This window comes from Rissa tridactyla, chromosome 3, assembly GCF_028500815.1.
Source record: "Rissa tridactyla isolate bRisTri1 chromosome 3, bRisTri1.patW.cur.20221130, whole genome shotgun sequence".
Classification (NCBI taxonomy): domain Eukaryota; kingdom Metazoa; phylum Chordata; class Aves; order Charadriiformes; family Laridae; genus Rissa; species Rissa tridactyla.
Genome location: NC_071468.1, coordinates 92,341,965 through 92,365,129, shown reverse-complemented (window position 1 = coordinate 92,365,129; position 23,165 = coordinate 92,341,965). Strand labels below are relative to the sequence as shown.

The 23,165-nt window shown below is 38.1% G+C and overlaps 1 protein-coding gene across 6 annotated transcripts in view; it reads right to left on the bottom strand.

Moving 5' to 3' along the window:
- COL12A1 (collagen type XII alpha 1 chain) overlaps window positions 1–23,165 on the bottom strand; it is a 101,848-nt gene that overhangs the window by 65,103 nt on the left and 13,580 nt on the right. For 4 of the 6 annotated variants that reach the window (XM_054196528.1, XM_054196529.1, XM_054196530.1 and 1 more), the window contains 10 exons: window positions 22,436–22,699; window positions 22,158–22,322; window positions 21,535–21,708; window positions 20,415–20,705; window positions 19,588–20,190; window positions 17,945–18,217; window positions 15,040–15,312; window positions 13,818–14,090; window positions 2,435–2,704; window positions 253–519 (listed from right to left, as the gene is read on the bottom strand). The exons of 1 other annotated variant lie outside the window; for it this stretch is intronic. In XM_054196528.1, the coding sequence (XP_054052503.1) occupies window positions 253–519; window positions 2,435–2,704; window positions 13,818–14,090; window positions 15,040–15,312; window positions 17,945–18,217; window positions 19,588–20,190; window positions 20,415–20,705; window positions 21,535–21,708; window positions 22,158–22,322; window positions 22,436–22,699 (2,853 nt within the window). Of the gene's footprint in view, window positions 1–252; window positions 520–2,434; window positions 2,705–13,817; window positions 14,091–14,895; window positions 15,018–15,039; window positions 15,313–17,944; window positions 18,218–19,587; window positions 20,191–20,414; window positions 20,706–21,534; window positions 21,709–22,157; window positions 22,323–22,435; window positions 22,700–23,165 lie in introns of those variants that run through there. One more of the 6 variants, XM_054196531.1, reaches the window with a different exon arrangement.

Genomic DNA, 23,165 nt, shown 5'->3' with positions numbered 1-23,165 from the left:
GTCCAGTATTTTCAACCAGATTTTACACCACATTTACAGCCTTGATATCAACAGCAAAAGGCTGTGCTCAGGCTACACCATAGTGAAGTTTCCAACAAATCAAACACTTTTCTCAACCTCTAACATTTTCTTCAATTTGCCTCTTAATTCACGATCTTGTCAGACTCCACCATACTTTTCTACATATTGTGATTATTAATTTCAAGCACAAAATTTTAATTATCAAATCCTGTTCAAGCTTGTGATACGTACCTGTTGTTCCTACTGCTTTTCTTGATTTTCCTTGTCCAAAATCATAAATTGGAACAACACTGAGGTCATAAGTAGTTCGCGGCTTAAGTCGCTTTAACACTATGCTTGTAGCAGGAGCATTTACTCTTCCAAACATCTGCCGTCCTCCACTGCGTGGTCGGTAGTAAACACGGTAAGACAAGACTTTCCCAGGTGAAGGCTGCCATGTAACCCTCATTGTATTTTCTGTCTCGTTGTCTACTGTCACAGTCCTGGCATTTGGTGACACTTTTCAGTGTAAAAATATGGATAAATATTTACTTTGTCACATAAAGATATGTTCAAATGCATGTCTATAAAATTCATTCTGCTGTATTAAAAAAAAAATTGCCCTCTTTAAAATTACAGTATTTGATTGTGGGGAAGACACAGGGGAATCTCACAGACCATTGTTAAATTATTTTTAAGTTTAATGGACTAAAGAAACATAAGTGTGCTTTCCACTACAGAGAAAAAAAAAAAAAAAAAGAGGGAGGTATAAATTACACGATGACACAGCATAATTGGGAGTTTTATTTACTCACACTTTTCAGTAAGCTGTTAAGTAACGGATTCAGCACTCTCAAGTGAAACTGATAAATTATAAAGCCTTTTTTTCATGAACACAAAGTCCTATAGAATTAAGATTTTCTAAGTTTTGAGTTTACACATCTGAGAAGGTACTGGTAAATATCTAAACTGCTGGGTGTTAGGCTCCATACAAACTATCCTGCAAATAGCGCTGAGTGACTTTCCAAATGCTTGGAAAAATCACTCACCACTATTTACAGGATATTATATGTGCTGAAATAAGCACATGGTCTAATAAAGCATTTTCTCTACAAATTGCAGCACTCGGCTTCTAAGAGATATTTTCCAGACTGTACAAATGTTACAAATGATGTGAAGTGAACTGAAAGGTATGTAATTCTGGCTGTCAGCCGGAATAAGCCATCTAGGTTTTGGCAAAACAGAACCTTCTTGGCCCGCTAGAATCAGTCAGCATTTCATCACACGGTAAGGTAGGCTTTGCAGACTACAGTATCCTCTCCCAGTCCTAGGAACTGAAAATTTCTAATTGTATTTGCAACAGAAAGATGCAATGTTGGTTAGTCTCAGGTCTGGGTCTATTGATAGGCCTGACAGCAAATTCCCTCAGGCAGCACGTTGAGAGAAGCAACAAATGATATGGCTAAGCTGCCAACTTAACCTAGAAAAGGCTGGACAGCTAACGCTGCGGTTCGTGAAGAAAGAAGGAAGACGTGGGACAGTAGTCTGCTTTGACTCTGGGGAGTCAGCTCTTACCAATGGCAGCAATCACTACACTTGGGAGACCTTAAGAGTAACTACACTGGATCAAGGACAAAGGTTAATGCAGTTCAGCATCCTGTCTCCAACAGTAGTCAAAACAGATGCTTAGCAAAGAGTACAAGAACATGTAAACACACATGATGCACTCCCACATCACTCCCTCAGGCTGTGTCTTCACGTGGCCCCTTTAGGCAAACAACAGAAACATCAAGGCTAATCCAGGGCATCCCTTCATTCATTCTGTGTCCTCTACTTGCCAGTTCTCCCTATACAGCAACAAGCTATCCCTGGCCTCTCAGTGGTTTTTTTCTTTGCCTACGCGGCAAGAGAGGCTTGACCTGCTTTGACTAATAGTACATAATGTTTATCAAATAAGAAAATAGAAGACCCTCAGGAAAGGTAAATAACAAACATCAAAATGACCCAGTGAGCCTCAGTTTGAGGACTGTGAAGACTGGAAAGGGCAATAACTTGGAAAGGCAATTCATTGGTTCTGCGGGAATTTACCCCACCTTTCCTCCTTACTATATCCATAACATTTCCTCCAGCTGATTTCCAGCAGTCACACCAAACCTATGGAAGGCTGGCTTCAGAGTAATTTGCAGACAAAATCAAGTCTTAAGTTGGAAGTAATTCTTGCTGAATCCAAATCTACATGACATAGAAGAGATTTTCCTTTTTTTTTAATGGTCAAACAAAAAGCCAGAATTGACTGATCTGAGGTGGCATTTTGGTTTGGGGGGATTTTTTAGAAAAAAAAGGTGATGAAAAATAAGGTCCATTTTCTTTAAAATATGATAATTTCATCAAGAACAGAATGTTACAAATGGTGGTAACGTTGTAGTACACTCACCGTCAGTAAAAGCCTCTCCTTCTACTGGGTCTCCCTCTCCACTGCTGTAGATTGCATATACTGAAATCCCATATTTAGTCTCTGGCTCCAAGCCTTCTAGCACAGCATCCACTGTATTTCCAGGGACTCTCTTCTCTCCCACTGTATCATCATAAAGTGATTTCCACACTATCCGGTAATTATTAACTGTTCCTGGAGCTGGTGTCCATGATAATCCAACTGTAGTGTCAGTTATATCTGTGGTAACCAAATTACGTGGTGAACCGCGTTCTGCAAGAAAGAAAACAGCAAATTACCTCTAAAATATAAATAGCAAAAGTTAGCAAAGTACAAATGGCAAAGTAAAATGATCGTAAGAGCAAAACCAAACTTTTCCCATCAATATTAGTTTCAATAACATACATTTGTAGTTCCAAGAGAAAATGAATGGATTTTTCAACAAAATGCTTAAAGCTAACTTTAGATTATGAATGACCCTATCTATCTCTTACCATGCAAGATACTTAGCAGTTATGCTTTAGAATATGCAACATAAAAATGGCATTAATCAAAGACTTGGCATGAAGTCAGTGCTTAAATGTGCTGCGGCTCATTTAGGTAGAATTTAACTCTCAAGTAAACAATTTTATTTCATTCATTCTTCTTCATCCTTATGTGTGTAACTTTTTTCCCGGGGATTAAACAAAGGAGACTTTTGCCTGAGTGAAACAGTCGTTTCTCTGACAACCGTAACTTCTTATTTAATAGTACTGTTCTTATCTCTCCAGATCTATCAGCTATTTTATTTCATGTTTACAACTAATTTGCAGTATGTCTACCTCATGCCACCGTTACAGTAGAAAACAGTTTCCATCTTTCCACTCATAAGACTTGTACCTCTTTCCTCCCTGTAGTTTGTTCCAGCCAGCTTGGAATGAAGGAAGCAGCTCGTTAGTCTGTGAAACCCAGTTGTCAGCTGGATGCGTGAGTTTCACCTAACACACCAGAGTAATTCCACTGCTTAAAAATGGAGCTCATTGGTCTTAAGTGGTGGAGTGAAAGGAGTGCCTGTGTTTAATGTTTAACATACATTTATAACGTATGTTCAATTTTCCTTTTGCAGAAGCTGGCTTTTGATGGCAGGAAAGGAGCGCTGACTGGTGGGTTTAACGCAATAGCCTCACTGTAGCAAGATCTGCAAAAGGGATCTACAAAACCAGATCCACATACACACAGAAGTGCTCGGTTCTTTGGCATGTATTCTCTGTGGCCTACAGGACATTCCTGAGAGACTGCTTAGCAAGAGGACTTAAACACTTGAGGTGGCCTCATGGCATCACAGTTAAGCTTTACTTGCACTGATAAAAATATATCCCTATATTATACCATAGAAACCACAGGACCAGAGTCAAAATTCTTTGAACACACAGAAATTCAGTACCTATCCAATTTCCACTGCTTAGGCTCATTGCAAGAACAGACCTCACTGTTTTCAGATGCCTGAAGCAGTTTCAGTTCAAGACTGAGCAACCAGTTGCTCAAAGTCATACACTGTGTTTTCACTTTTTGTATTCATCTTTCACTCCCACCACAAATCTGCAACATTTCCAAACACAATTCTGCAGGAGCAAAAAGAACTAACTACCTGTAGAAATATTTCATTTTGGAAATATCTCATTGCCAGCACAACTTCATTAAAACTGAGCCAATGAGTCCTACTTGGCTTAACGATGAATGGAAATTAATATCAACTATCTGATGAAACCAATGCTTACAGTATAATAAAGATTCAAAACCTACACAGATTACAAAATCAGAGGGTACCACTCCAATCACAAAGCTGACTCTCAAATACAGCTAAATAGAGCACGTAGCAGAATTTCTTTGCATTGTGGGGTTTTTCTGATTCTAATTCAGAATCTTGGAACATCCCACCACGTTCTTCGAGAGGCAATTCTCTTGCCGTCCCAACTCTGCATCAGTTCTTACAATTTTACTCTTCAAACAAATTTTTAGCCTCACAATGTAAATCATCACAATTTATGCCATCTTTTCTAAAAAAAAATATTAAGATACAGAGGTTTTGGTAAAGTTTACTTGTTTATCATTTCACAACAACAGCAGTTGCATATAGTGAAAAAGTTATAGTGAAAAGGCCTGATTCAGCTCATGCTTCATGCAATCTCACTGAATTCAGCAACTGCATTAAATAAAAACCAGGGCAGAATCTAAACTCCAAAGGCTAATTTTCCTGGAAGCCTGAAAAAAAGATTTGCCTTCAAAAGTAAATTACACCAATTTTTCTGTCTGCTCTTAAGCTTCTACTCCCAAATCTTGGCTTTTTCATACAATAAAAAAAAATATTAAGGCAATCCAAATGGAAAAAATATGGAAAACCTAACTTGATAGAATGCACAGATGTCTCACAATAAAATCTTTCTTTCCATATTTTAATGTAATATAAATATACAAGTCACTTTATTTTGGCTACTTTAAAACATGGCTCTGCCACAACATGATTTCAGTATTAAAGTATCTGCTACCACAGCACAATTTTTTGCAAGTCTACTCTTGGACGCTACAGTTAATGATATATGTTGGAAACACTGCAAAAATAACTGCATATTTAAAACCATTATTGATTAAGTCATTATTGAGGTCATTAAATAACAGAGGAAAATAATTTGTTTGGAATGGACTGTAATGAACACCAGTTACTGTAACATGTTGGTTCTGAAAGAAATATTCTTTGGAACTAAATGTCTTTTTTATAAGGCAAGGTAAGAGAGGGAAAAGGGACTGGGATTCCTACCAAACCACTAGAACTAAATGGAAAATTTTTACTTCAAATAGTTGGAAACTGCTGACAAGACAACTTACCTACTAAAGGAAATTGGACTTTTTATATGTTACACTGCAACCGAGAACATTTCTTTAACATAACACACTAACTTGATTTGCACCTCATGTGTGAGGTGGAAGTTCACTGACAGCTTTTTTCTGCCTCACTGTTTCTCCCAAAAGTGTTTTTGTATTGGGGGAGCAGCTGTGTTTAAGATGCAGTCCAACTGTAAGTCCTAAATTATTAGGATTCCATCAAGTACTATTTAAGCTGCTACATTCAGAGTCAAGAAACATATTTAAGCTCCACTATAACACTGGTATAATGTAGTGACTAGCAAACATACAATTAGACCTACGAGATATTTTTCCCTTGGATTAAAACAAAATACCTAGTTACCTTGCTTATGTTTCACAAAAAAAAAAAAAGTACAACTGTAACATGTAAGCAGTCATTCTGTTCTTTGGTCCACATGTTCAGAAATGCTTGTTGTACACCTGCTTCTTGCCCGCTTGTTTAAACAGGACGGATAAGGAGCATGGAAAGACAATGCACGCTGTAAGAAAGAAAAGGGCTGGCTGACTGGCTCACAAATGGTTAACAGTCAAAAGACTCCTGCTTTTTCCTGACTTGAAATGGAAGTTAGAGTACGCCTATCACTTCATGCAGCCCCCAAGCCATCAGCAAGTGAGGAAACAGCTGGTTTTTGAAAATTATCCCCTAGCAGGCATTAGGTCCTATGATGCTCTGGAGCACCAAACCAGCTGGTGTAAGCGCAGCTGTAACCCATAGTGAGTACGTGCTCAGTAAAGCAAAGCGCTTGCACAAACAGGTCAAACCCCTACCTGGGTGAGCAAGCCAGTCACCAGTTTCAGGCTATCAGATTCTCTTCAGCAGCCTTTAGCTCAGATCTGCAGTCTGCCTACAGTACATCTCTACTACAAGATGCATCTTTTATTACATTAGTGCAGACACACTCTCAGAAATTAACTTGATAACTTTCAGTCAGGTGCTTTTACATCCAGTTCTGGACTTCTGCAATGTCCAGTTTCCATATTAAGTTTTTCCACTATAGTATGCCAGAGACATGATATAATATTAAAGCAGTTTCCCTGTGTCCACTTGGCACCCTTCCCATAGCTCTCCAGCAATCACTATTGTTATTGAACACAAGACTGTGAATCAGCTAAAATTAAAACGTTGACATTCATAAAAATCAAATGGCCTTATCCAAATGGCCTTCCCCTTCAGAAACATTTAGACAACTCCTGCTGATTTCAGTGGAAATTGTTCATGCAGTTTGGATCCAAAGAGTAAACAATTTTCTGCATATGCTCTTAAAACCAGCTTTCAAAATCAATCTGCAGCGGTAAATTTCATGCAGAGTCATGTTTCATTTAAGTTAAACATAGAATTGATCTAAGCCAACATCCTAAAAGGTCAGAATCAACTAAATAAATGAGCCTTCTCTTGCAGAGGCATATACCAAAATTGTATGGTCCCAGTCCTGCCTTGTTTACAATGGGATACATCAGGAGTATCCCATTAAGTCAGCAGGCTGGGCCGCTGCAGCCAAGGATCCAAGTGCACGCATCAGATGAGATGGTAGCCGAATCACTTTAAGATTTTAGCTTAATGGTCAGACTCCCCTCTGCATTGTAGGAGGCAGTCACTTTGGTCGGCTGAATCCTTCCCTGCGAGCCCCAAAGTAGTTGGTTATTCCTGGAGTACCAGCCCTCAAGCATTTAGGGAGGGGATGTGGACATGGTGCAGGGGAGAGTCAAGGACTTGCTACACAAAGGGAATGCTCTGGTAGAGCAGGTTTCTTGCTCTTACGCTACTGGGAATGCAGAAAGGTGAGAAGATGCAAACCAGAAGAGTTCTGACCCAAAACAGAGGGACTTTGCCCAGAGCATTCCTGAGTCCCTCCTCTGGGATAAAGCCAACTGGAATACATACTCAGTTCCTTTAATATTTAATCTGTCTCTTCCAGCAGTCAATCAGTTAACACTACTCTCAACTGTCTAGAAATATCTTTTTATTATTCATTCAACCTTCCCCTTTGTTAATTTTTTTCTGGTATATATTTAATTTCCAATATAAAACTAAGATAATTTTCCACAGATTATCAAAAGTCAATTTCAAATGTCAGACTCAAAAATCTTGGAATGTATAATTTAAAAAATGCATGAAACAGCGTTAAATCTTCTGAGGACACTGAGTCCTTTTTTCCGTCAGGACGGAAACAGCCTGAACATTACGAAAAGTCCCTGTGATATGCTAAAAACCTCATTGTAAGAAAATGTCACTTGAATTTGTACTATTCTGCCTGTAGGAGGTCATTCATTTCTAAAGCATTCTTATGTTACTATAGAAACAGCAAAAATAAATCATTTATTTACCAAAGAACTACTATCCATTTTCTGACCAAAAAAAGAGCCCGCCTCAGCAAAATCCCTAAACCTAATCTCTAAGAAATATATACAACAGAAAATAATATAAAACTGAAAAGTGACTCAGTCATGACAACTTTTTTTAATATATTGCTTTAGTACAGCCTAACTCTCACAGCACAGAGTACCTCTCAAATGGGATGGCAGGAGTGGGCCCTACATCACTAAAACATAAAGATTATCTTTCTAAAGGGGAAGAAACTATGACATAATTATCTCTTAAATTTATCTCCTGAATATAATACCCTACACCTCCCGTTGTTTATTCTAAAATGTACACAGGTAAGGAATAAAATGGACTAATATAGACTAGCAGTCTCATTTCTTTCAAAAGAACTACATCCATTTACACCGTGGTTTTAGCCTAGGAACTTCACTGATATCAGTGGAAAATACTTTGAAATTTATCAGTGCAAGCAAGATGGGAATCTGACCACTGAATCTTTTTCTTAAAAAAAAAAAAAAGAAAGAAAAAAAAAGAAAAAAAGCTTTTTTCCTAAATTTCTCTGAAATTCGTACTTAAAAGTGTAATGACTGCTTAAACTCAGTAACCGAAATATTCTTAAAGCTGTTCTGAAAAATTCATAACTGCCAGCAAAAGGACACTCATAAAACAGATCTGCAGCTTTCAAATTTTCAGACATGCAGTAGGATTAAACATTTTTGTGTAGATTACTTAATCTAGCAATGAATTTGTTTCTCTTTAAAACAACTGCAAATTACGAAAGTTAATCTATTTAGCGGCTAACGTGCAGTATGTTCTTTTCATATGACAGCATGCCTTTCGGCAGAAAACCAAATTCTTGCCAGACTTGCAACTACCTCTCTTATTAAAAAACAGATTAGAAAAACAGTAGCTCTCACAAAACGCTTGCTGTCTGTTGCATTTACACTCACTGCCCTCACCATGCTTATCATTGTATTTTATTTCTGGTGTATGATGACTTGGGTAAGATCATATGATCCAAAAAAAACCTGAAAGCCAAATGGTTAACGTTTGGGGTGTCTGGGGATAAGAGGGAGACTTTTCCCTAAGGCATTCCTGTGGGTGCTTTGTGCTTGTTCGTCAATCTGTGTTATGTATCATCAAATATAACCATCAGTGCTAATTCGTTTAGTTCCTCCGGTTGCCACAAGCCTTGTTCCACCACACAGCAAACAGCAGCCTGCACTGATTTCATTTACTTTAGCAGTTTCAACGACTTTGTGTGCGCTGAGGGGAATCACAGCCAACAAAATGTGTCTGAGGAAAATTTTTCCATGGCACCTTTATAGAAGGGCTCCAACCAAAGCTGCCTAGTGATTGATCACCATGCACTTTCGAAAGTGAGAGGATAAAAGAGGAGAGTTTTCTACAGCACATATTTTGCACGTGCAGTTATGTTTAATGCAGTATGAAATATAAAGCTCCAGAACTTTCACCTCTGGATGGTACTTCGTAACTGCAGACAAAATCAGCCAGTGACTGAAAGAGGTTGTATAAAAGATCAGACCACTATAAATTTCCTAAAATCTCAATTACTGAAGAAGGAAAGCACAATCCTTCAACAAAGGGGCAAAAACATTGTTTCTCTTTTCCCACTCCACAAACAAAAAAGAAAGAAACCCATTCTCTCTGAATAACGGTTACCTGTATGGGACAGCACCCTCAGAAAGGAGTAATTTTCTGATTACTCATTTGCTAAACTCTCTGTACCATGTTGTCTGTGAACAGTTCATAAAATTCTGATCCTCTGGCATGTGCTTATCTTTGGGCAGGACCAAATAGCTATGCAAACAGTTTATAGAAGAGATTATCTACAGTTACTTGGGGGTATAATTATCCTCTGTTTTACGTGGAGAAACAATAAGGGCAAGCATATACTTAGCAAAAAGAAAAACAAAAGGAGAAGCAGAGATTCCCCAGATGGTAAATAATATCAAGTACACAGAATGATTACTGGGCTTGTATAGATTGATTTTCCCAAGTACCCCAAAACAGACAAGCCACTTCAAAACACTGAAAAACTGTCGTGCAAAGCAAAGCAGAGGAAGAGGAGGAACATCCAAAAGCAATTTTTAACTGCTCCAAAATACTTCGAATATAACACACATAATGGAAGGACCTTCAATGAGTGCCTGGGCAGAAATGTTCTTGCAAATCATGTTAGAACAGTCTAAAAAATTACCAGGTTTTCTCTCTCTGCTGAAGGCTACCCTTGCAACTGAGACGCAGTAACTGCCCACGTGAATTCTCCTACTACATGCAGAGCAAAATAAATCATTACTGAAGGCAGTAAGAATGCTCATCTACACACTTAGTCACAGGGGACCATTTAGTGACTCAGTAAAATTCCATAAACATCTGAGAGCTTGGATTTTTCATTTCCTGCCGCTTGACTACACAATGGCTGGAGAAGCTACTGTATCCAGCTCCTCTTTTCTCACTTTCCTGTTAGTGCTGAAATGTTCCCTACACCCAAACTGATTTCTCAGTATCAATACCATAAATTAACGACTATCCCAGTTTGAAAGGCAATCTCAAGCCTAGCTCTGGAGATGATGATGACTGAAGTGGCCAGCAACTATGGCATCACTGACTGGATAGATTTGGTGAGAATTCATATGGTGAAGACATCAAGTAAGCCCCACTGGGATTCCTGATACAGGAAAATACTTAGGTGTTCAGTACTTCAGTGCTGTTGCCAATGACAAACACACGCTGCATTATTTTGTTTCTCAGACACTATGGCTCATGGAAAAACTAACTGAAATACTAACCACTTTTTTATGCTTCCTTTCACAGCTTTTTTGTCATTACTGTTGATAAGTTTATTTCTCTAGGAGTTAAGATCTGTCCCATTCCCAGACTCAGTCAGACAAGTTATTTCAGCTAATAGTTAGTCAAGTATTCACTTCACTGACCTGTGTATCTTCAGCCAAGTCCAACCAAATTTATTTCAGCTTCACAGGCAGCATAACTTCTTTTTTCAAGTAAACTTCTATACTAAGCTTTGAAGTTTGAATGTTCCCTTTCAGTTCCAAAATTGCCACCCTTTTGTTCTTAATTTTCTGTTTTTCCTCAAAGGTTTTGTCTTCTTATCCTCCAATGAGGTAAGAAAGTACCATACAGTGAAATATTGGTTTATATGTACTTCAACAGATATTCTGAGAACCTTTCATAACATTAGTCAGAGAGTCTTTTAAAATATCTATGGACCATGTCCAAAGAATTTTGTCCTAATTCAAGTATTTTTATTACCTCATGAAACTGCAGATATGCTGATTACTGAAATACACAGTGGATGTTCCATGAGGAAACATCATGATTTAGGCCTCTGTTGTCATGCAAACAGAAATTTGTATTCTGTTCTTTACCTTTGATCAGCCAGTAATGACTGACATCTGTATATGCTCTTACTATCATTTTATCTAACCAAGAAAAATTTAATAGACAGGTTTAATGCGAAAAATAATGTTTTCTGGAGTGCACCTTGATAGGATTTTCAAATCCAGCTGAATCTTCAAAAGATATGCACTTGAGTCAAAAAGCTATATCTGTCAAAATGATAAAAGTCATTTTTAATTTGGTTTTCTCCCAGCTGAGGAACTGAATAAAAAGTAATTCAGTTACGTGACAGGATGCTCATTTATTCTTATTTATCACAAGACAAAATCTGTCAAGAATTACAGAATTTTTGACATAAGGTTTTAATTCAGTTGCTTGGAGTAAAACCTCTTACAGGAATGTTTCTGTATCCTTTTAAGTGCAACATCCATTTTAAATTCCATCTAGTTACGTATAAATCCATTCCTGAGATATAGTCAACTATCCTTTTAAATTCTTTGACTCTTCTCATTGACAATTTATCACTGCAGAAATTCCAAATCAGAATCAGAGCTCTCCTGTGGGGGGAGGACTGGAAGGACAAGACAGTCTCTACCTGAGACCGAATTCTGTTTTTCTGATGACTCTGTCTTTTTGATTCTGCTGTATTTCATTCACTGCTCTCTCTATTTAGAATATGTTTTAACTGAAGCTCTAGGCAATGCCTTAAAAGACTTTTCTACTGCTCAAGTTTTATGATAGGCTAAAAAGCTAAGCTTATTATACGAATTTGAACACACTTGATCTCTTCGGAGCTCCATGTTAATAAAGGGACTCTCACGGGTTTACTACAAAGATACTCAATGAAAATTTTTCTACGAAGCGTAAACAGTTAACTTGGTCAACCCTTCACTAAAACTTGAGGCATCTCCATAAGGAAGTGGACAATTCAGTCTGTTTAACAGAGAGACAGAGGCCTCTCAAGATTTGCAAAGGAAGACCGAGGAATTCCTCTTTCCAGTGACAGCACAGAGAAAAAAGCAGGGATGTCAGGCTCCTCTGTCCACTTGGGATCCAGTCTGCTCTTGTTCTGAGAGTGAAATTTGCATTCCTGGGTGTACAGTGGCTCAGGTTCAACAGAAAGAGTAAAGGAGACTCTTGCCCAGCATACACTACAGCATTGTGAATCTGCTGGGATGTGGAGATGCGAGTTCAAACTCCCCCAGACTAAGGCCTACACCTCCATGCTCCCTCTTCCTCCTAAAGAAGTGTTAGTCCTAGTAGAATACTATACAAAAGGAAATGGCAGCACCACCACCAACAGGGAATTTCACTAAATCCTGATCATCTCTGGCTTTTCTGGAGGATATGGGCAGAATATGGGCAGCTACCCGTTCTCCCTTACCCGACTTGAGCAGTGTTCCAGGCAGGAGACAGGTCCTTTTCTCCCACAAAAGAAGCATTTTGGATCTTGCATGGGTAATGAAAGCAAGGGAGTTAGCAAACTTGCAGCATGAAAACTGCAAGGTGTCTGATACCCTGAGACAGGGTGCAGCCATCAGAGAAAGTAGATGGATTGCCTGAGACTTAGGTAGGGGGGCAGGCAGGAGTTTGGTGCCTGGCTCTCGGTTGCTCCTTCTATAGTCAACGGACAGAGAAATGTTCCTTTGAAGGAAAAATGAGATCTCAGATTGACTACCTGCCTTCTGGATGTATCTGCCTTTCTTCATTAATCACAGAAGAATCCTAGAGAGTCCATGCTGCAAACTGCAGTGTTCAAATATGCGTCTAAATTCTAGTGGGATGAATTCAGCGTATTGGTGAATCATTGGAACTGATTTTTATTTTTTTACAGTTTCCTATTCAAAATAGGTTTTCTGGTTTGCTTCCTAACCTATGTCAAAAACAAAAAGTTAAACTGATGGAGAAACTGAGAGCCAATTATATCCATACTATAACTCCATTAGCGTCAATGGACAAGTTTTAATTCCACGTAATTCATCTGCAAGATGTTTTCAAGTGCCCATGCCTACACAGCTGCAGTGCCAGACTTTAGCAATACATACCTGGCCAGCACAGAGCACAGTCACACTTCCTTTCATGGCCTAGGAGGCAGCTTTCCCTATCCTCTGACAATGAACAGATGACACTGAGAATGCTCACAGAAAGCAAGCCTGAGAAATTCTCTGCTCAAAGGCAGAGCGAGAGCAGCCTCCCCTCCTTATAAGAAAGTCTTTGGCTCCAACTTAGGCTTTTGCCAGCATTCTGTTAATGCTCAGATCCAGGTTCTTACTCCTGTTAGTTAAAAGCAGGATCTGATTCATTATTCCTATGCCTCGGCTAAATATTGCTTCTCTAATGTAAAAATGGTCCCTGAACATCTTTCAGCCTCAGTACAGTAGAAACCCTGCAAATTTTCAAATGAATGAGATACTTTAACCCCATTAAACCTGTTACATTAAAAACAATCTGCCACTAAAACTGCTTGGAAGTTGAGAGTTGTAAGACAAAATATTTCACTGAGGCTGGTTGTTGAAGTACACTCAGTTTTGGTTGGTGCTTCTGGCAATATCTTTTTCAAGAGACCCAGATCCCCCTCTGCAAGCAGTTGATTTGACCCTACTGTTTTCTCTGACAGACAGTAGGTTTGGAAAATCCCTGTAAAGTAGGAGAATGTCTTTATGCCCATTTTTTCATTCACATATTTACTTCTACAGAAAACTCAGGAAAACAGTACGATTTAAGACACCTTAAACATCAATCAAATAAATGAATGACTGTATAGAAGCAATAAATAATTACCTTCAAGTGTTTCTCCCTCTCCAGAAAGGGCCTCTCCTGCTCCAGAAGCATACAAGGCAGACACAGTCAATGCATACCTAGTGGCTTGGTCTAAGCCTTTCAGCACTTTAGAGGTAGTGTCACCTTTCACAGTCACTTCCTTAGTTTCACCTCCTGCGACTGGAGTGTATGTTATAAAATACTGCTGCACTTTGCCAGGAGCAGGACTCCAAGACAACTTCATTGTTGATGTTGTAGCATCAGAAACTCTCAAATTTCTTGGATGTCCTCGGACTGCACGTGTCAAAAGATGTTGAAAACAAGTTGAAGCAAGCATCACTTCCTGGTTTATTTTTTAGGTTACCACAACATAGGATTTAATTCTGAAAAAATAATTCCTGAATAGCCTGCACTAACACTGCTACAGTATAACTTTACTGCAACCAGGATTGTAGAATTCCATCCCCACCCTCCTTAAGCAAATATGTCCAATGAAGTCTTTGTGCTTCTATTTGTTTCTGCTAAAACAGGCTCAACCCTGGAACACTTATACATATTAGCACCTGAACATATGCTCAACTTCAACATGCCAAGATACACGCTGAAGTCACTGTCTGCAGAATCAAGTCAAAGATCACCAATGAAAGGTGAAATTAACATATTATGTTTTCCTACAGAGTTATTTTTGATGATAGTTTTTCTGGTTACTTATATTTACAATCTCAGTGAAGTTTCACCAGTGATCAGGACTTTCATGCTGTCTCTGTAATCTTTGGATTTTGTTTAATAAGGCATGATACCTGTTAAAGGTTCATACATTTTCATACAAGTTAAGGCTACAGTGATAATTTTAGTAAATTAAATGTTCCATTCATTCCTTGCTAGCCATTCAGAAAAAAATTCAAACAGGGTCTGAATTTGATGAAAAGAAATATAATTTATATCACTGACAATATGAAGAATCATAAGGACAATTAATTAAACATATAAGCAGATTCTTCACCCAAGTTACTCTGCCATAGTAGGTGTTTCAGGTTCAATAGACTATCGTTTAAAATTAAATATTACAGTTTTGATAAATTATATTGTCTTAAATTACCTCTCAACTAGGCTTGAGTAATTTTGTAAGTCCCTGTTCATCTGGAATAATACATATGGCCAATATGGGTTATTCTCTTTTCAGTAGGTATATGTCAGCATGCAGGGAATTCTTCTCAAGCTTACTACATTCACAGCATTGTACCTTCATCAGTTTTTGCATATCCATTCAGGGAATTCCCAGGCCCAGACTGATACTCAGGAATAACAGACACTTCATATCTTGTATCTTGGAGCAAGTTCTGTAGAGTAGTTGATCTTTCATTTGCTGAGACAGTCACTTGTCTCCTTTCTCCTCCAGTAAGCGGTCTATATACAAGCCTGTACCGTAGGACATTTCCTGGAGCTGGAGTCCAGCCAACTACAAAGCTATCAGTAGTTTCATCAGTTATCCTTAAGTTTCGAGGAGCACCTTTAACTGCAAAAAATATACGCATATAATTTGTAAATATTTGTTTTTAATCAAGTAGTATCTGAAGAGAAATCATTCAAACCATTCTGTTAGCTCATCCAGTTTAACAAAACAACAGCTTATATTGCCCTCCCATTGTTTTAAGGCACACAAACCATTAGTCTTTTCTGAAAATTTAGGGCCAGAGTTACAATCATCAGTTGTAACAAAGTTGTCCCCAAAAGTACATTAATCCCGCTTTATACAACCACTTCTGAAACTTAAGACAGTCTGATTGTGTATAGCAGTAACAATAGAACTGAACTATTTAAGGGACATTTGGGCATGGTGGGGAAATCTCTTAACACAACAAATCTTATAGATTTCTTTGCTGTGGCCATTTGCTTCTGCATCACCTCCATGTACAGAGAGTTGTCAGATATACCTGACTACACACGGGCAGCTCTCCTATTTTAAAGAAATGACCAAGGTAAATGCAACAGGAAAAAGCGCAACAATTCTAATTCCTTAAATTAAATTTTCACAACAAAAAAATATATTCCTTGTAATATGAGTTGCATCTAATGTTTAAAAAAGGCTTCTGAATTAAGTCTCAAAACTCAAAGACAAGAAATAGCTTATTATCACAGAAATTAAGGAGAAATTGTAGTGAATGATTTAACCTAGTCTGCTCCTTGTCAAAAGATACAGCCGGTCAGGTAATTTCATACGAACTCAACGGGCACACAAAAGAAGGACTTGACTCTTCCGACATACATTAAGATCTACTGTGCTGCAGGTTGCCTAGCAGCACATAGCATTGTCATTTAGGCAAAAAAAGTTGTGGTTTTTGTTGTTCACTGTCTGAAGTATGATGGGGAGGGACTCTTTATCAAGGACTGTAATGATAGGACACGGGGTAATGGCTTCAAACTGAAAGAGGGTAGATTTAGATTGGATATCAGGAAGAAATTCTTTACTGTGAGAGTGGTGAGACACTGGAACAGGTTGCCCAGGGAAGCTGTGGATGCCCCATCCCTGGAAGTGTTTAAGGCCAGGCTGGATGAGGCTTTGAGCAGCCTGGTCTAGTGGGAGGTGTCCCTGCCCATGGCAGGGGGGTTGGAACTAGATGATCTTTAAGGTCCCTTCCAACCTGAACCATTCTATGATTCTATTATATGCCAAAAGCATTGTTCTTCAGTGTTAAATTACAGACCTGCTAAGAGTGGAGCAATTAATAATCCCAGTTTCAAAGAATCAAACTTGTTTTCTACTAATCAGAAACACAATACTTTCAAATTCTTTAAAAGCCTGAAACCAAAGCCAGTTGCCAAGAAAGCTGTCTGGCCCAAATTGTTAGCTAGATCTGCATGGAGAGCTGCTGATGTTTACATGATTGTAGAAGAACTCTGTCTTCTCAGACTTGTTGGGATTTCATCAGATCAAGATGCTGACAATTATTGAAGGTAGTATCAGTTGCAGCATGGGAACACTGATTATTTTTGTGAAAGCTATTCCTTCTCCTGACCCTTACGCTCACAAGCTACATATTCTATCAGCCAAGAGCTTCTCTGTTTTCCTAAGGGAAATTTATGTGTGGCCAAAACATTCTGACTGATACAGTCATGGAAATATGCACACCAACAGCGAAACCTGTATCTTCCAAACTTAACATCCAAACTAAGCTATTTTATAAGTGTGTATTTCTGTCAGTCCTAAGAGGAAAGCAATTAACAAATTTCCATGCTGTTTCTTTTGCTCCCTTGGAACCATTTACATCACCAAAGGTCACAAATGACAGCATGGAATAATGAAAAAGAGTAGATCAATATTTTAAGAAGCATGATTTAGACTAGACTGAGTATTCAACTACTGGAATAGAAAAATCAAATTTACTGTCACCCTTCTTTAAATCAGTGGAAATGCATCATGGCAACTCTACCAAGAAAAAGTACAGCCACCATGCTTAAATTTACAGCCATTGATCACATAAACTCATACTAACATCAGTGAAAGTTTTGAATCAGTAAGAGTTACTGGATCAGACCCATGAAGTTCTGATGAGAAACAGCTGATCAAAAACTCAGCCCCCTTTGAGCCTATGGTATATAAAACAGAATTTCTTTTAATGTAAGTTAGATGTAGACACAGCAAATTACATAGGTAACATGCTTGACTTTAAAGGAATTGAAGTCAACATGCAGTCCTGCATCCAAGTCATAAATATTAAATAGAATAGAATAGTTCAGTTGGAAGGCACGTACAATGATCACCTAGTCCAACTTAACTGTATATTAAGACTACTACATGCCAATTAATTTATAGAATCATAGAATTGCTGAGGTTGGAAGGGACCTTTAAGATCATCAAATCCAACATATTATTGACTTCATTCAAAACCAGGGCACTGCAAAGAAACACAGCATCCATCCAACTTTCAGGGAAAATAAAATCCAATCTTAATGATTTAATGCTGGCCTATTATTGGAATTTTGTATCTTTACCAAAGGCATTGAGAGACAGCAATGTTTATTCTCATCCTGCATACTAGTACAGCTTCTCAGCCTTAGCTGGCTGTTCCACATACACCCATTCTCTCAAAGCAAATTCTTATTTGAACATATAACTCTTTTGTGTCTGAGAATAATGGGAAGCCTACCTTCTAAAGTGGTTTCCTCTCCATCCAAGGGAGGGCCGTCACCATCTTCATATTCAGAAATCACACTGACTGCATAAGTAGTTTCAGGGAGCAAGTTGGTGAGAACTGAGCTAGTACTCGAAGCTGGTACTGAAACAATGAATTCATCTCCGCCGACTGCTACTTTATATTTAATTAGATAGGACAAAACCTCAGATCCAGCTGGAGACCAGCTCACTTTGAAACTGTCAGATGTTACATCAGAAAAGACCATATTCTTTGCGGGTACGTAAGCTGTATGAAAATAAAAATGCACAGATGAGACATACTTGCTAGAATATTTTTTAATACAAAATCTCTAAATTAAATTAAAAATGTCCCTCAATAATTTTATTTATTCTAATTGAACAGATATTTTGTTGCACATGCAACAGTATTTGTTTTCTATACTTGCTTATAGCTATCAAATTTCATGAAGTTCATATCTAGGTTGTCTCAAATCATACAATAATGAGTAGAAGCACCAACACAGTGATTTCTATATTGAATGAGAACATTCCATCTAAAAAAATGTATTTATGAAAACTTAAGTTAGAATCTGATGATCAAGTTGAGTTCCCTCTTTCACATGTCCCATGAACAGAAATAACATTATGCCCCCAATGGGAACCAAGAATCCTTGGATTTTTTCAGATCTAGATTACAAATAGGACAAAATAAATCCCAGTATTTTTTCGGGAATGGAGTCAAAGGGAAACAAGGAACTTGACATGAGGCACAAACACAAACCTGACATCCTGGGCTTGTTTTGGTTGGCCTAGTCAGCCTAACAGTGGGGATGTTAAGACTGCTTGAGCCCTCTAAAACAAAGGCTGCTTTGCTGGTTTGTTCCTCAAAGCTATCCTGAAACAAAAGGCTTATTTTTAAAGAGAGTGGGGTTTTCAATACTGGGGACTATTCAATGTTACTGTTCTACTAAATATAGGTAGGGACACTGAGGGTGCAACTGATCATAAGTAACTTTAGCTGACCAAAAGTTGGTCATTTAGAAATCTTTCAAATATTAAACATTATCCAAGCTCACCAAATTTGGATGCATGTGAAGACTTTCATGTGCTATTTCATTTCAGTTTTTACAGTTAGATTTATATTAATATCACCTAGATTTTGCTGTCTCAAATTGTCTTGTCTAAGCCTATTTCAGAGGGCCATTCATTTTACACTAAAAATTAATCAAATCACCTTCTGGAGGTGTTGGCATTGCACCATTGCCTTCGAAATTCTAAAAGACAAGCTTAAACCAGCTACTTCACTTTGGACCGCTAAAGAAGAATGGCCCTAGTAACTGTTTTACTCAAGACATTGAGTGTAAAAGCAGAGCACATCCACTAAGGTCATTCCAGATAGACACACACTTTAATAGTTTTCTAGGTACCTAGGAGGGAAGGGGAAAAAAATATTTCTCCAATAATTTTTTTAGGTCCTTTTTTCCATTAATTTCCCCCATTGCTTTTAATATGTTTGAAAATGAGACCCAAATCCCCAGTTATTAAAATTATCATTTGTATATGGACAATATCATCAATTCCTTAGGCACAAAACATTGGTTACAATCTTTTTTCATCGCATTCTCTACATTTCTCTAAGTAATAGTAGTTACTTACATTTTTTCCTTATAGCAGCCAGTTCCTGCTCAATCCGTAGGCAGACAGACTGTGTAAGTTCAAATGATATTCTTTGAAAAGCATCAAAATCTTCCACTGTGTAAACGTGGGTTTCAGCAGGAGGTGATGCAATTGCTTCTAACTCTGTACGCACTGCATCCTTCACACCAACTGCAAATATTTCTACATCCGCATCCCTCAGCTTTATTGCAGGTTCTTTAAAAGCATCTGATGATTTTCCATCAGTAATAAGAATCATGACTCTCGGCACATTTGGTCTTGATCCTTTACTGGTAACAAATACTTTCTCCCTCACATATGTCATCGCTTTGCCTGTGTTGGTAGATCCACCTCTGTAGGGGAAGGTGTTAATAGCCTGAATTATGTCTTCCACTCTGTTGTATCTGTTCAAAGAAAACTCCATATAGGGATCTCTGCTGTACTGGACAAGACTTATCTGTACTTTTCGAGGCGATATCTCAAAGCTTTTAACTAACACTTCCAAAAAGGCTCTTACTTTAACAAAATTGGCGATACCAATGCTGTAGGAACCATCCACTAAAAACACAACATCAGCTTTTACATCCACACCACGTGAGCATTCTGTGAAGAAAAAGAATCACCACTTTAAACAGATATTCAATAGCCAGAGCATTACAATTGCATCTGCAGTTTGAATATCATACACGGTTGTTTATAAAGGAAATAAATCATTCCGAGTAAAGCTGTTTCTTATAAATAGTAAAGGTATGATATTAAAACAAGCATCAGAGGTTCAAACAACAAAAAGCTACTGTTTGAAAATAACACAGTAGCTCCTAACTCACCCACTTGAACTTTTACTTGTTGTGTTTTTTCCATTATTGTTATTGGCTCACTGGGGGTCAGTCCTTTCATTGCATAAACATTAATTTGATACTCTGTGTCTGGAGAGAGATCTTTAACATTCAGAGCAGTAGTCTGAGGACCCACACTCAGTACATGTTGTTTTCCACCAGCTATCATTGGAATGAACTGCAGCCGATAGCCAGTTATTTGGCTTGTGGATGGATCCCAAGTGATCCTAACAGATTTTGAGGAGATCTGAGTGGCCACCAGGTTTGAAGGAGGTTCCACCACTGAAAGAAATCAAAACCAAATGCAAAATATTAATTATAATTACAAATTGATTTTCTTCCAGGTTTTTATTTCTAGAATGAAGTTAGTTATCTTTGCTTAATGTTTGCTAAAAATCACTTATTTTTTTAGCATAAATAAACACAAGTGAATTACAGGACAGTCCAAACGAGGCATCAGTGAGAGGGTAGAAATATGAACAATGCATTTGTGGTCCCCCAAGTGTAGCAGACGTTCCAGGACAAATGCTGCCTTGCTTTAATACTATTTCAACTAGCAGTGAAAGCTACACCCACAGAAACACAGTAGAAAGTGTGAAGAAATGCAGACCTGAGCAGAGCACAATGACAGTGGAGTCACCTCTGCTGACATTTTGGTCAAAGAAAAAGTAGTGACTTAGAATCTTACAAGGCCAGAAAGCTGCAATGATACAGCTTGACGTCTGTGTTTTCTCAGCATTCTCCAGTTTTCATTCCTTTGTTCTTAACCTATTACATATTCTGCCCATTCACCAAGCATTTTTTTTTCCCTTTAGTACATTTTTCCATAGAAGTGATGCCGGTGTCCAAACTGGCTGTATGAGACTTTGATAACTGCACATCACTGTGTTGCCCTTGAAAATATGGAATAATGGAGCTATTCCAAATCTACTACGTCGCATGTTCTGTTCTCCTGCATTTAAGTGCACAAAGCTGAGACCTGGTTTCCCCACTTGCTAATGAGGCAAAGGATCAAACTCCAGAAATAAAGCAAAGGAAGTAGGCATAACCCCTTAAACACGCAATCAGAGTAAACTGAAGCCAATAAATATAGTTATATAAAATATCTCACCTTCTTCTCCACTGACCAGTTCACCTAGTTGTTCATCAACACCAGAGCACACTTGCAAGATAATTTCATTCTGTATATCGACAATTCCATCAAAATTAGCCACGTTGAACACATGCTTCAGTGAAGGCTGAGATGCAATTAGCTTGAGTTCCTTTGCATCTGCTGCTTTGATTCCTACAAGTTGCAATAGACAGGACTATGTTAAGTGGCCACAAAATACAGACACCTGTGAATGTATTCATACAATATCAGAACATCCTGGGGTAAAGCTGAGTTTCAGTTCTATCTTCTGTCGTCATCAATAATCGAACTACAAAATAATGATTAATACAGGTAAGTGACATACTCCATTTTCAACCTGAGAAAATAATGTGGTATCTTCAATAAGGCCAGTGTTGAAACTATACTTGTCAGTCATCTTAATCTCCATGTAGGAGCTACAGAATTACTATCAAATTAACACAACTGGTATGTTCCACTCTGGAAGGCGCAAACAACCCATTTCAAGGCATACACATGGAAAGACTGGCACAGCGAAATTCTTGAAACACAGAATCTGTTAAACATATAAGTTGCTTCTTTAGGAATGTTAATCTTTCAATCATCAGAAAAACTCAACGTACCCAAAGAAAAAACTTCAACTCCTATGTTGCGAAGCTCTCTTGCAGGAATTTCAACTTCATCTTGAGCTTTTCCATCCGTAATGACAATTGCTACTTTAGGAAAGCCTTTTCTTGCTCCAGCAGACTCAGTGAAGGTGTTTTGAACCAGGTAATCAATAGCCTCACCTAAAAACCACACCACAAGTTGAATTTTATTAGCCTTGAATGAACTAAGATTTGAAGCAAATTTGAATTATAAAATGAAATGCTGAATAAACAGGCATGTGGGAAATCTGTACCTGTCATTGTGTTGCCACCTTTGTAAGGTATCCTTTTAATTGCATCAATAAGATCACTTCTTCTGAAATACTGATTTAAATTGAACTCTGTTCTTGTATCTGAACTGTACTGAACAACTCCAACTCTCGTCTTTTCTTCCCCAATGTCAAAAGCTGATACAAGAGCAACCATGAAGTCCAGAATATATTTGAAGTTATTTCTCCCCACACTCCATGAACCATCTACCAGGAAAACTAAATCTGTCATTGCACTTATGGAGCATCCTGAAACACAGAAAAAAAAAAATCTCTGTTAGCAAATGAGCAATCACGTTCTTACAAATCAGTGAGAAAGGTCTGACAGAAACTTAGTAGGTAAAAGATAAAACAAACAGATATCTAACAGATTGATATTCTTATCTGGAATATCTTACTTGGGGAAGCATTATTCGCGTAAGTGAACATCCATATGAGCCTTCTAGCTGCCATTAGCAAAAGGCAACTGTCACCTAGATACTCAGTTTTGAGACACCTCTCACGCTATGCCAGAATATCTGTTATGCCACAGCAGATGAAAATTCACATACAAAACTTTTTGCAACAGTTTGATGTGATAGGAACATTTCATTTTGTTAACACTTCTGCTTTGGATCTTTATCTCCCCATAATAGCTGCACAAGTTCTTCTGCAATGCCTTTTATCCACAGCACAATGTCTTTTGTTAACAGGATTACGACACTCGTGGACTTGC